The sequence below is a fragment of the Streptopelia decaocto genome (genome assembly GCF_964273445.1).
Source record: "Streptopelia decaocto genome assembly, chromosome: 3".
NCBI lineage: Eukaryota > Metazoa > Chordata > Aves > Columbiformes > Columbidae > Streptopelia > Streptopelia decaocto.
In genome coordinates this window covers 95,815,512-95,830,646 of record NC_138656.1, presented here as the reverse complement: position 1 = coordinate 95,830,646, position 15,135 = coordinate 95,815,512, and the positions used below count along the sequence as shown (strand labels likewise).

At 37.5% G+C, this 15,135-nt stretch overlaps 1 protein-coding gene across 8 annotated transcripts in view; it reads left to right on the top strand.

The window, feature by feature from the left end:
* Positions 1 to 14,347, top strand: part of MLIP (muscular LMNA interacting protein) — a 108,251-nt gene extending 93,904 nt beyond the window's left edge. For 7 of the 8 annotated variants that reach the window (XM_082047455.1, XM_082047452.1, XM_082047458.1 and 4 more), the window contains 3 exons: positions 4,883 to 4,936; positions 11,896 to 11,930; positions 14,007 to 14,347. In XM_082047455.1, coding sequence (XP_081903581.1) covers positions 4,883 to 4,936; positions 11,896 to 11,922 — 81 coding nt within the window. In that variant the 3' untranslated portion in view covers positions 11,923 to 11,930; positions 14,007 to 14,347. Of the gene's footprint in view, positions 1 to 4,882; positions 4,937 to 11,895; positions 11,931 to 14,006 lie in introns of those variants that run through there. The other variant, XR_014183518.1, reaches the window with a different exon arrangement.
* The last annotated feature ends 788 nt before the right edge of the window (positions 14,348 to 15,135 follow it).

The window sequence follows — 15,135 nt, the reverse complement described above, 5'->3', positions numbered from 1 at the left end:
CAAACACCCAGAGCTATCTAGTCAGTATTTACCTGTGTTACAGAGATTTATGAATTTCAAGGCATTAGTGTGTTTCTTCCTTTTAGCAAAGTGCTCTGAACTTTGATGTAGAGGTCAGATATGAAAAGACATAAATTATGGTATCAGCTTTTTATTTTTCTTAATTAAACAATGGCTATCATTTTAGTAGTTACAGGACAGGCAGACTATGTTCTTAATACAAATTTTCGGATAGTAGGTGACAGATATACGTGTATACTTTTGAAAATTCAGTCAAAGTTTGTCATTTGGATTTAAATCAGTTAAGTTCAAAGATCTCTGTTGCATGAGAAGCTTGCTCAGAAAACAGGGCTAATTCAGTTTTGCAGCTAATCTGTGAATAAAATATGTAAAGGGAAGGTGACCTCTTAATATTAACTGTGTTTCATTTCACACTGTCACCAGGAAAGCAGTTAAAATTCTTTGGCTGTTGTAAGTCAATGAGCAATGTGTCCCTTCCTGGGGCAGGAAAGCATCGTCTCTTCTAAGCAATGACTCACTTTCTGTGAGTCCATAAATAGTTCACAGACAATATGCTGAGGGAAATTTCAAACACTTATGTTGTTGGAAATTCTGTTGTTGTTTGTTTTTTTTTTTTTTCCCAATACATATGAAAATTTGGAAACATTTAAATACTCCAGAAATTAATATGCATCATTTGGGTTATACGAACTAACTCAAAGCAGATAGTTCTAATCCATATGATTAGAAAATGTTTGTGTCCTCTCCTGCCTTACTCTTTGCATGTGTTGGTCATGGTTCTCATGCCTTAAGTCCTTGTTATGGGCCTCATACCCTCACTGGCCATCAGCTCCCATAATCACCTATAGTGAAATTAGCCCTGCGAGGAACCACAAAGGTTGATCAGCCCACATCAGAAAACAGAGGCTCTTATCATGATTGCCACAAGGTGCACTGATAGCAAAATATGTTTTAATATTAGGTGGAAGTGGTCCAAAATGAAACATCCAGGTCAGAAAACACAATATTCCAGTTACAGACAGGATTTCTTATGGTTAAACGCTTCATTTTGATTTTCTAAATGACTAGTGAGAGTTTGCAAGAGACATCAAAATGTTTTTCAAAAAGCTTCATTTTTCAGTTGCTTGTATTTTTCCATTGAAAAATCATTTTGGCAGAAAATTCACAGCCAGTTCCATCGTAGATTAGCCCCACATGAGAAGCTGAATTTGGCCTGGGAAAAGGCAGCCCAAGGAAAATTGCACTGCTGGGCTTGCGTGCATATCCCTCCAGCTCCACTTAGAGATAAGGAATTCCTGCTGCAACACCCTGTAACTCCTCCAGCCTCTGGTATTCAGTTACAAATCTTCCAGTCTCACCCCACCCTGGTGCCCTCCAGGCCTGTGTCCTGTGAGAACCTGTCAGGGAACCGTGTCTGCGTGCAACTTGTTCCTCTTGTGCAGGTACTTATCAGTATCTGGAGAGAGTTTTGAAATCTTCAAGTTAAAAATGCACAGGTACAGTAGTGTATAATGATGATTTGCAAGTAAGTCAGGATGTTCTGTTGCATATGTGGCTGAAAGTACATTATAAATCTTTGTTGTGCTTGCCATTTCTACTTTGCATTTATTTTTATAGACAGGTGAAAGGTGCAAAAGAATTGGGTGCTTAACTGAGTGAATCTTTGAAATGGATTTTATACTATGTCATTTCAGAGAGACTATAGACATCGTAATTGTAAATTGTCCCTTTACATTATATATTTTCTCTCCCCTTAGTTAATGTAGTCCTTGCTCTGCTGATGTGAGTGTTTTGGCATTTATTGGTAACCTAGATTTAGTGTTCTGGTATTCAGAAAAAGTGGTTATCTATAAAATTGTTTTATCTAAAAGTTTGCTTGTTATACATGTATAAACAAACATATTTTAGTTTTTGAGAAATCAGTAATTTTCCCTACTCTGAAGCAATGACTCTGTTTCGTAGGAGTACCTAGTTTATTTTCAAAGTGGTTTAAAGACTTAATGGAGTAGTTTGAAAAAATAGTGTGGACTTGAATGTTCTCTGGTTACTATAGTTGAAACATTCTTATTTCTTGTGTGCATTATCTCTCACTGGTTCCAAAGAGTTCTAAACCTGTGTCTCAGTTCGCAAAGGTTGCAGACTCCCTACAGAATGACTTAGATTTATGAAAAGGTATTGCCTTGAGAACACCTTAGAAAGCTTTATAAGGCAGCTGTGATTCATAGCATAATAAAGATAAACTGACCTTTTAAAGGCAAATATGTCTTGCTGATTACAGAGCTAAATGAACAAAGGTCTAATCAAGATGTTATATAACCACCTCTTTTCTAAGCCTTGACTGAGTGTGTAAGAGGTTATTTGGCCAGGCATATAATTTCCCTTTGAACTTATATGCTGCAAACACTTGTATTATCAGGACATTTTACTCTTCTCAGTACAATTTTTGCAGCCACAAACGCAGATTTGCTTAGTTCTCTCCTTTTGTCTTAGAAATAATACAGAAAATGTCACGTTATCAGAAAACTAAGTGATGTCTGGAAAAATTAAAGAACTATCCATTAACCTTGTAAGAGTAATGCAGAATTTTGTAACTGGTGAAGGAAATAAGAATAGAAATTAAAAATGCAATATTGTCATCTTCCACCATCAACAGAGATGAACACACCCTGTGAGGGTCTTTCACTTGTGCTCAGGGCTGTAAGCTATACTATATATGATTCAGGTATAAGGCTGAGTTTAATCAGGCAGGCTATCTGTCCTGTTAAGTGTCCTCCAAACACTCTGGACTGACCACCATGCAGAGGAGACAACAGTGGAGATTGTTTTATATCTTGGCTCTTTAGTTTGAAAATAACAGAAGATGTTACAAAAATAAAGGAAGCAAATATATTTCTTGGGCAAAAATAGATCATTGCTTTTGTCAGGTCTAAGGAGGGACTTGAGACCTTGTACTCAAGGAACAAGGTGAGGCAGAATCATGACTCAGAGAGGCATTTCAGGTTAGCATGGTAGGCAATACCAGCAAGAAAGGCCAGGATGAGATAACACAAAAAAAAGTGCATTTTTTCATTGATTGGCTCTCTGTGCAATTTGAGAGAAAGAGCTGTTGCATTCTTGAATCACTACCTGACTAGGGAGCTTTTCTTTCTTGCAAGCAGTGGACAATTCTTCCCAGAGAGCTTAACTGCACATCAGAAAGCAAACAGAAAATGATAATTACTTTTCTCTTTTCTTTGTGATTCACCCTTCTTATTTTGCCCGGAATACAAAGAAGTCATATCTTGGTGAGGCAACAGGTAACTCAACTCTAGGGTTTATTTCAATGAAATAAGCTTGCCAACATACCACAGGTGTTGCTAGAACTTTGTACCTGTGTACCAAAAAAGATTGCCTCCCCCTCAGTAGCTGCAAGATGCTGGGATTGGAAATAGATTTTCTGTCTCTGACGTAGGCTTTTGGACTCCTCCTGTGTCTGTTGTGAGGAGCTGTGCTGCAGCAGCAGGGTGGTGTCAGGTCTGGGGCTGCCTTGGCAGCAGCACTGGCTGAAATCCAGAGCCAGGTGTGTGGCAGAGAGAGGGATGTGGCCACTGAGAAGATCTGGGCTCCTCACCCTTTCCTTACCCTTCCTTTGCCTGAAGTTAGCCCCTTGTCTAAATTCACTGAGTAAATAAATACACGTATTGCCTAAAGTTATTCACTTGCCTTTTCATTTTTTTTTTTGGAAAAAAAATTAAATTCAAAACTCACCTGGACACGTTTCTGTGTGATCTACTCCAGGTGAACCTGCTTTAGCAGGTGGGTTGGATTAGATGATCTCCAGAGGTCCCTCCCAACCCCAACCATTCTGTGATATCCTTCTTTCTTTATATGGCTAGTTTAGCTGATCAGTCTTGCTTCTCAAAAAGCACCGTTCCAAAATTAATTTTCTTAGGGCAAGAGCAATATTTTTTTTTAAGCAACAGGTTATTTGTTAAATTACTGTTTGATGTAAATGCCAAAGCAAAGTGATACCTTCGATGCATTGAAAATAGCAGGCTTCTTCCAACCTTGTTTTTGTACAATCCTAAAATACCCAAACCCCAAAACTTTCAGCAGCCTTCACTCTAAAGAGAATGTCTCCATGTCACTGTATAGGAAAACCTCACAAGTTTATGATTTAAGACTGCTTTTATAAACTGAAACTCATCTATTTACCTGTATTCTAATTATAATCTTATTGAAATTGGTATGGTTCTTCACTTGAGTCACATCCATCGAACTTCAGATGCAAGTTATATAATACTTAAAACACTGAAAAATGCCTGAGATCTGAAACTGCTTTCTGCACATACTAATTCCTGTTATACAGCATTTTTTATTTAAATGCTTGTATGATGAATGTCTATGAAATTTAAGATCAAGGAGAGGTCTTTTGGAGAAGATTTAAGAAGACAGATATTCAAAGTGACAGAAAAACTGCTGTAATTTTAAATAACTTGATGTGCATTGTCTCATACTAAATGTGTTATAAGGCAGGGACCCTTGCTGTGATTTTTACTTGAGATGCCTCTTTCAAACTGGAAAGTTATTTGTCCATTCCTCACCCTTCTAATTATGGTAATATGATATAACAGACAACAGACCATACCTTGAAATAGATTTTCTTACAGACAAAGAGTATTAAGAGAGAGCCTGCTCAACAGGGAGCCTGTTGAACACATGGGGTTTCTCCTTGCCTTGCTATCCTTTGCATGCTTGAGGGTATTGGCTTACACTATTAAACTTTAATGATATTTTATACAGAAATAGAACTGATAACTGATTTCTCTTTCCTGTTTTTAATCTCATGCTCTCTACAACCTGTGACATCCTGGCTCGCTAGCCCAGTCATCCCATAGTGCCTATTCCAGAAAATGAAACACTCAGCTCGAAACAGGTAATCAGTTGTCATTTGATGGGTCTAAGCATTTGCATGCTAGCTTTATATTTTATTTATGTAGCTTGTGTAGAGTTGATGAGAAAAAATGTGCTGAACTCCCAAATCTGTTTTTGTCCAGTGCACAGACTAGATAAGCATTAATTATTCTCAATGATTAATGACAAAAAAAAAAAAAAGATTGTTTTACAGTCTCTGTTGCTCGTGAGAATTTCGAGTAACACTATAATTTCAGGTTCCTGATGTGTGCTGTTGGGATGTTAGCAAGTGAGATTTGTTAAATTATACAGTTAGGCCCATTTGAATCATACATTCTACAATTTGCTCTCATTGCTATAGCTTCCTTTTTAAATAACAGATACAAAAACTACCAGAAGCATTTAGGATAATTAGTTATTGAGAATTTCATAATGGACTGTCAAGAAGATATAATACAACACACAGTGCGAATTTGCCCAGCATCAAAATACAGTGCCAGTTTTATTTGACTTCAAAGGCCATAAATCTTCTTGAAGTCTAAATTCAGTCGCCAATTCCCTACAACTTTTACATATCTAAACTGTAAGACCAAAGTGGTTACCACCCTAGATAATTAACTCAATGAGAGCCAGTGTAATCTGCTACACATCACTAGTTTTCTCTTGAGAAAGAACATATCAAACTTAAAAAGGTTCTGCCAACACAGGCAAATCTTTTGTCCAACAAGGTCATGAACATGAAGCTGAATTACAGCCTCAATGTTGAAATAAACATATGTAATTCAATGAACTATGATATTCTTTACTGCAGGCTTTGGAATGTAATAGAACATCTTTAATTAAACATCATTTTTAACATAACTTACCACCAATAATAGCAATATGAGTACATTTATGACACAAGAATTAGTTTTTGCTACTGAGACCTCTTTTGGTTACCAGACACATGCACACAATTAATTCACTAGTTTTTTATGAGTTGAACAATTTAAACAGAAATGATAATTACATTCTAGAAACAGGCAATTTTAAATTTATTATTTAAAAATTATATTATAGTCTTGTTAAAAGCCACAAAGTGAGCATTTAAATAAATGAAATGGATGTTTGCCAATAATTGCTACCAAAGGAGTAACTGTCTTGTTGTTTTGAAAAATATTGAGGGAGTTTTGAGGTAAGTGCCTTTGCATGTTGGAAGCAGAGGGTTTGCCTGAATTCTGAGTTTGTTGACAGAGCTTGTTAACATATCCTTCCAATTTATCTTGGTTTCCACAGAAAAAAAAAGGTTTTAAAAAAAAGAGAAAATAATTTAAAAAACAAAGTAGACATCTCACTTTTTGGCTGGATTAAGAGACTGCTGTTCTGCACCAGGAATACATGAGACATGAACATAGCCTTTTATTCTCATGCACATTCCCAGCCTTCCTGTGCACAGGGCCAGAGACTTAGAGATACTTCCTAGCTCTTTTTATTTGAATCTTCATCATGGCCTTCCTGTCCCAGTTAAGGGTCAGCTGTCCCAGCTGTGTCCCCTCCCAACCTCTTGTGCACTTGGCACAGGATGAGAAGCTGAAAAGTCCTTGACTACTTACCAACAACTAAAACTTCTGTGTATTATCAACATTATTCTAATTCTAAATCCAAATGTTACAGCACTATATCAGCTATTACAAAGAAAATTAACTCTATCCCAGCCAAAACCCAGACACTCTACCTCCCAGGAGCCATGTCTTTGTTTTCTCAAAAGCAGTTGTTATGGTTTCTGCTGAGGATCTGTCCAAAGGAAGCCCCAAGATGCCCTCACAAAATGAAGTCAGACAACCAACACCTTGCTGAGCTTCTCAGATAGGTTGTTTTTTTCCATCTCATCTGTAAAGTTTCTGAAATATTATTGAAGTAAAGGTATTTCATTATTGGGTGGTGAGACAGACTGAATAGTTCTGAGGATAAATTTGTTATTGAGATGAAACAGATTTGCACTACATCAGGCATTCTAAAATGTGTATGTATGTACACATGTTTATATATGTGTATATGTATTTGTGCACATGTGTGTATATAAATGCAGCATCTGATAATGCAACTGTTTTTCCTGTATTTGCAAATGAGTTAGCAGAAAGCAAACAGCTAGTTTCACATCTCTCATCCTTTGTCTTTACAATTAGTTGAGGGAGAGCTTTGCAGATCTAATGGAAAGAGAGATCTTTTCGAAGAAAACTCTTTTAAGAAACAAGGCACGTAATTTAACATGCATTGTTAAGATTAGTATAGAAAGTGAAACATCTCATGCTGACATAGTAAAGTCAGGCTGCAATGACTGAGATATCCTTGAAAACATGAGATTGTAAGCATGTTCCAGATTGATGACAATGACAACAGAAGTGCAAAATTCCTTTGATTAAAGGCCAGCTTAGTCTGCGCCAAGGCAGGTAAAATATATAGCACTGTCTTCTAAAAGTTTCTTTATATATAAACAAACACTTTTAACCTAATTTCTATCAATCAGTTCATTAAAATCTTAAATGCACTCCAACAGTTGGAACATTTATACCATGACCTGTAGAATAAAGATCTCTGATGAAAGTGTGGTTGCATTTATAAAGAACAAAGACAATCACTTGGAAAGAAGAGGATTTATGTGGGCTGTTATCAGTACTCTTTGTATTTCCATTGATTAACTTCTTATTAGGTGATGATCATTCTCCACTTACAATAATGTTAGCTGAGGCAAATAGTCAGCTTCAAAATAAAAACAATGTCAGACACTGTTTGGTAAAGCTGAGCAAGCTGAGTATTTGTTCCAGTTCCCTAGGGCTTGTCACAAAATTGACCATGACTAGACAGGTGGGCACTAGTCCACACAGTGGGAAGAGCTGGGTCAGGCTCCCCACAAGCTAGTCAGGAAATAATGTCAAGAGATTTTGTGAGAACACATTTTGTGTTCTCTCTCTTGTAAAACCTCCCTTCTTGTAAAACCTAAGCAAAAGAAATACCAGTAATTTTTAAGACTGACTGTCTTCCTTTGAAGTAAATCTAGTGTCTGCCCCCGTTATGGTACGTGAATAACATTATGATCCTTCTCAGAACAGTATTGAGTCAGATTATTTAGTGAGAACATGGGGCATATGTCCCAAGAGGACATTGCAAGTAGGTGCTAAAAGTGCTAAAACTCATTACCCTTATTCGTATGTGACTTGCAAAATCCCAGGTCTATTATACATTTATTTTAGTTTCTTATCATCTTTTGCTGCAGCTGTTACTCTGTCTTATCTGTTTGTTATTCCTGAAAGATCTGCAATAATTATTTGAGATAATAATAGTATCTGTCAACAGTCATAAAAAGACCTCATCAGAAAAAGATGATTCCATTGACTTCAGTGGTGACAGAATTTCAGTGACCATCTTTTGTGCAAATTTTTGTGAATTTTAGTAAAAAAAGCCTCCCCCCCCCCTTTTTTTTTTCCCTCCTGGGGAAGCAATTGATCTGCCCTGCTCTACTTTAAACAACTTTAAGAGAAAAAGTTATTGAAATTTTAAATTCTGTGAAAATGGCAATGAGGTCTAAAGTTCTGTTGTACATTGCTCTTAATCTTTATTTACTTCAGGAGAGTTCCTGTTCAGAAGTCAACATTAGAATTAATCATTGAAGGATTCTACATATGAGAAAATGCATTCATTTTCGGAAAGAGTCCTTGTACTAAAGAGTTTATGTAAGAGGTTTTACATTAGACCAAAGCTCCAACCCGAATGGCAATATCAGACCCAAGTGGTGTTCTTACAATCAACAATACTGACATTGTACCCTGGATTTACAACAAAAATCCCAGAGAGCAAAATTCCCCCACCAGGTGGCTTGACATCATGATCACTATGAGGATGAGACGGATGAGCATGGGCTGTGCCCTTCCCAGGCTCTGGTGAGGAGTTATGAGGGCAGGGTGCAGGCTGTCCTCTCCTCCAGCTTATCCTGACAGCCTGGGGGAGACTGATGGTGGTGGTTAGGTGTTCTGGAATGAATCAGCTCTCACCTACCTTTTCAACAGGTAAAGATCCTTGTCAAAGTGAGAACAGGGGTGTGGTAGATACCAGATGAAACTAGAGGGAACTGTATTGGCAGTCACTTTTACACAAATGTCAACTCCTTCATTCAAGCACCTTTACCTTCCCTTTGGTGCTGGGACTGGTCCTTCCCTGCGTGCAGATATACTGAGGCGAAAGACTGTGTTGCTTCTTGTGCTTTCCTTGGAGCCACAAACATGGGATCTCCACCCATCATGTTACAGACACACTGTTTTTACTTTCAGTCTTGCATAAAATTACAGCCCTGTGCTGCAGACAGCAGTGAGCTGGTGTACACTGGTAAGGTAGAGCATCGGTGCCAGTTCTGTAGCTGGCTAGGCTGCAGAGCATGTGTGTGTTAAAGTCTGACACCATCAGCATCTCTTCTGGTCCCCCACCTGGGATGCAGGGTCAGTGGTCTTTGCAGCACCGCTGATTTGCAGAGATTATGAATTATCTAATGAACTAGGTGGCCTAAAAAACACTGCACAGACTGAGCTTAAGCATAGTGATTAAGGTAGCAAATAATAAGGCAAAGAGCAACAGCAATACATATAAGAGAAGCTCTCAGCTGATGCAAATTAGAAAATCCTTGAGGTCACTTACCTCCAAAATGAGAACTCTTCTGTCTTCACCCGTGATCTTCCAAAATACTTTGGAACAAAATGAGCAATACCTCTCTGAAGCGATAGTCTCACCACCCATAAAGATTTTGACCGAGCCAAGGACTGCAGCAATAGGCTCTCTCCATATCTTCAGAACAGTTCGTTTAACTGAAAATTTAATTGCCCTGCAAATGAGCACTAAAAGTAAGAATAACTACTGCTTTTACTAAAGGAAATTTCATGGAATAGATGTGACAAATTTTTTAATGTCCTCAATGGACGGGCCACTAAAAGGAAACAAACTGTTGTCTTCTTATATTTATAAATAGAAAAGTAGGTTCAAAAAATGCACATTTGCAAATTCTCAAACAAAACCTTTAAATATCAGCAGACACACTTTCTATTCGCTTTATACTTTAACAATGCTTTAAAATTTATTGGTTTTGTACTTTATATGTAAAACAGGAAACTGATACTTGCAACAGGTATTCGAGCAATACTTTTTGCCAGATTCAACTGTATCTCCTTGTTTTAAGTAAAAAACCTTCAGTTATAGACTACTGATGTGAAAAGGCATATTAGATCACCATGCATTAACAAGGAAGAAGCATTTTATGAATTTATAGGATTTTATTTCTAGTGTGATTGCCATGAAAAGAATTACTGTAAATGTATTATTTATATGGTAAATTTACATTAAAAAGACTGAAAGGGTAGTAATATAAATATGATAGAAAGTATGAAGTATCTGTATGTCATTTAAAGGGTTATTTCAATCTAATTCTATTTGGCTTTAGGAAAAAGCTGGTTTATTTGGTCCCCTTTAGATAATGGCAGGCGTTCTCTATAATAATTTTAGAGGAAAAGAGCTTGTCCTGAATAGATAGTCAGAACACAGTTGAAGTTTTGGAGTCTGAAGAGGGATGCTTTTTTTTTTTTTTTTTTTTTTTAAATTCAATACTTAAATAGTGCATAAGTAATTAGAATCAAAGAATCAGATAAAAATAGCCATAGTGTTTGGCCACTCTTATGATAAATATATCTTTCCTTATGGCTAGTTAAAACTTCCCTACTTGTTGCCTCCTTTCCTTTCACCACACAAATCTCAGCTCTCTATAAACCCTGCTTAAACAGCTTGAGAGAGAGAATAGGTATGCCTTAACCTACTCTTCATGTTAAACAAGCCCTGTAGCCTCCCTTTATACGTCATACGCCTTTTCCAGTAGTCAAGGAACCCCTGCAAGCATCCTGATGGTCCTCCATTAAGTTTCTTCTGGTTGCTTGACAACTCTTTCCTATTGGGAGGGCTCAAAAATGGAAACTATGTTCTAGATGCAGAATCAGTAGTGCCCAGCAGAGGGGAATAATAACTTCCCTCAACCTGCTGGCTATGGTCTGATTAATGCAACCGTGTATGAGGTTACCCTTCATCACAACAAGGGTGGACTGACATTCAGTTTGACGCCAGCCAGACCTCAGGTCCTTCTCTGCAGAGCTGCTACCCAGCCAGGCAGTCACTGGCCCGCACTGTTGTGTGAGGTTGCTCACTTCTTCACCAGCCTTGTCCCTTGCCAGATGCATGATTTCGTATTTGTCTTTGTTCACAAAGCTCCTGTTGGCCCATTCCTCCAGTCTGGCAAAGTCCTCAAGAATGAGAGCTGTACCCTCAGCGTATCAGTCTCTCTTTCCCCTCCAAGTTAGTAACATCCACAGACTTCCTGGACAGGTCAGGTCCCTGATGGAGATGTCAAATAGCATTCACTTTAGCATCCTCTGAAGGGCCACCCAGAACAGAGACTTTGAACTGTTGACTACTAACTTTTCAGAGCAGTGGTCCAGGCAGTTATTTATGCGCTCTCTAGACCACCCACTTCCTCAGTTACGGTACCAGGTTACTGTAAGAGACTGTGTCGAAATCCTTGCTAAAGTGGAGGAAAACAACATCCATGCCATGTGAATGCAAGGTTGGTCACATGCTCTGTCCTCCCAGGATGTGGTCCAAAAAAGAAGTGGAAACCCAACATGAGTCTGAAATGTCCTCTAACATGCATTTGACCAAGGTGATGTTTTGTCTGTTGAAATTTGCTGTGCACACTATAGTTCCTCAAAGACATCAATGCATGAAAAATCGTCCCAGGTTCAGTATCTTTGTTATAAATTAACAATGCAGGAAAATTATGTTTTTAATAGACAAGGAGCTGTAAGAAGTTGTCCACCAGTCTGTAGAACTGTGCCTGCTTAATATACTGCAGTTTATATTGTCCTCTCCACTTTCTTTTCATCTTATATTTCCTTTTTTTTTTTTTTTTCCCTACAGGTTGCCAATGAAAGAGGTTCTGTTTAGATATGATGGTGAGTATTACTATTTTTCTGACTTGATTACAGTCACACTTAGAATATGTAACTACTTCTTTAGTGTAATTGTAACATATTTTCATGGTTTTGCTTAAAAAGATGAATTAGCTATACAATTTAGTGTTTGGATAATAAGCTGGCTATATTTGGTGAATGATTTCCTCTTAATAAGTACAAATACAGAACAATTCCACTTCTTAGCATCACAGAATAAAATCACAACTGAATTAATTTTAAGAGAGATGAAATTAAACAGTTGGAAGAAATTGAGGTGTAGTCTGGAATTAGATTGTGAAGTAATGTAATTGAAGTAAGATTAATTTTATTTTATATTTGAGTGCATAACCATGTAGTGCCATTATAATTAATTGTTTGCTAAACAACGCTGTATTGCAAATAATTTGCTATGCTTGAGAGCAGATATAATGTAGTACTTAACAAGGGAGGTCAACAAATAGGTGAAAGAGAAAAGCCTGAAATGTTCGAGGCCCTTTTTTTTGTCTGTTTCAGTCTTCACAAATAAGGTTAATTATTACTAAAAGTTTATTTCAGTTATTATTAAGAATTTGAGAGTAGAATCATGGAGACAATAGGAAAAGAACAACTGAAGGAATACTGAAGTAAATTGGAGTATTCAGGATGGCACAGCCTAATGAAACTTACTCTTAAACCAATCAAAGCAATTTCTCAAATATTAGTGATTAGTAGGATGAGTAAGTTCCCAGAAAACTGGAGAAAGGCAAACACAACGTATCTAATGAGACTGCAAAGAAAAATCTAAAGAATCACAGAAAAGTCAGCCCTAGCATTTCCGAGACACTGGAACAAAGTATTAAACCACCTCTTTGTAGGCATCTGGAGAACAGTAAGGAGATAAGATGACTTGCACAGAGACATGTCAGAAATAAATCCTATCAAGTTGATCTCATTTCTTTCTTTGACAGCAAAACAGATATAGAGGATGCATCTGATACAGCATATTGTCAACACAATCCCACTTTTCATTCATAAGCGAGCAAAGCAGACACAGACTAAATTAAATTCACATAAGGGAGATGTGAAACTGATTGGAAAGCGGGACTCAGAGAATAATCATTTGCTGCTGAAGTGGGAAAACATCTCACACAGGCTTCCACAATGCTGCCTTCTAGCTCTAACAGTATAAAACATTATCGTCAATTACTTGTTCAATCACATGGGCAGCAAGCTTGCCAAATTTACAGATAATGCCCATTTGGGAGAACTTGCAAGCAACTCAGAAGGCAGGATTAGAAGTCAAAAAATGTCACTTATGTTAGATAGCTTGAAATCAAGATGATAAAATTAACTGAAGACAAATACAACAAAATATGAAAAGCATATAGATAAAAGGAATGACAATAATACTGCAGGAGAGAATTTGAGGATTATAAGGAACCACAAACTCAATCTGAGTTAGAGGCAACGCTCTTAAGAAAAATGCCACTCACAGGAGATGTTGAAGGGGTGGTTTATAATATGAAAGAGGTAGTTACTCATGTCTGTTCAGTGTTAGTGAAGAATCAGTTGCACAGTATGTGGAAGACAAATGGGAGCTTTAGAAAAGATGTAGAGGCTTCAGCATCCTCACACAGAACAAAAGAAATAAGGATAGAGCAGAGGCACAGCAGTTGGTATCTCTGCAAATGGGCTGTTATAAAGTAATATTAGTGACTCTTCCATCCTTCCTGAGGGTAGGAAAAAAAAGAAATGGACCTAAATTTCAGAAAGAGAGATTCAATTTAGAATTTGGATGGTTTCAGCTATGTGGAAATTTAAGAACTGAGTTTATCTCAGGCTGCTGCAAAGATGGGCAAGTATCTCACAGGGTAAGTTTGGTCTGCCAGCTGTCATCTTCTCCCACAGTGACAGCACTAACAAGGTCGCTGAACATTTCTTCAAGCCTTTTTTTCTGTGAAACTATGAGTTAGGTTTGTTAGTCAGATCACCAGGTCACATAAATTAGGAAAACTAAGTGACCCATGTGCGTGTTATACAGTTTTCTAATCTGTATTTTTGACTACTAGTATTCATGTGAAAACTCTTCTTTTCCAGCCCCGATTAGGATCAAGAGATAAAACCATAGAGTATTTTGAGGCCTGTTTCGATAATAAGAAAGGAATCAACGGCACAAGTATTATTTAAAGCACCATTCAAAATAAAATTGCTTCCAGTATGCTAATTGCAAAGCGGTTATAATAATCAAATATTCTTTCAAGAGACAATCTTATGTACTAGCATAATTAACCCCAGAGACACACACGTGAAGGTGCCATATTGAAGTATGATTTCTTGAAGTGCTTGCTGGTTTAAAAGATGCCTTAAATAACACAGCATATTTTCTTTAGGAATAATATAAATGTTGAAAATAAATAAAGCCATATTTTTGTTGCGAAGTGTTTGCTGTGATTCTTGTTTTTTACTCCTGTAAATTTAGTTTCATGTATTTCAAATAGCTGAGAATGAATGGCATCATCTTTGGGAAATGAATGCTCCCATGATCTTAACCTTGCTCACATTTTGCCGCTATCTAGACACGTTTTGTGAAGCACTCCAGGAGTTATCCATGTTTGTGTCAGCACCCACAGCAATTGGCAGGCACAGTGATTCTTTCATGCCACGCAGTATTCGTAGCCCTTTTGGCCAGGCAGTGTCTGTGCCAGCTGATGAGAGCAGCAGAATGACCAGCTGCACTCCTGCTGCACGTAGGAGAGTCACCACTTTCCTCTCCAGCTTCTGCCGCTCATTATTTGACCCTGTGCTACTCCCACAGACTGAATGTTGCCTGAGCCTGGATCTTAAAAAAATTGCTTTCAAGGTGTGTTATAAATGTCTATGGAAGATTGTTGTCTATGCTTGCATCAGTCAACCACCTTCTCTTTGACCTCTTGATCCTTTAAATCTCCCCACAGATATGTGCATGTCCAGAACCTTTGCATAACAGCCCTGTCCTGGTGTGCAGGAACATTTTACGTCCTCACATATTGCTCTGAGTTGTGGTTAAGACTAAAATTTTAATGAGACATGCTGCTGCTTTCATTAAAATTAATGTGATGAACTAATTTAGATTTTTTTTTCATCAATTAAAACATTAAAATTCAAATCAATTTAAATGGAATAGTCCTTACGCTACTCAGCCTCTTGCCCTATAGGACCTGGTATAATTTAAATCCAGCCTGCATTT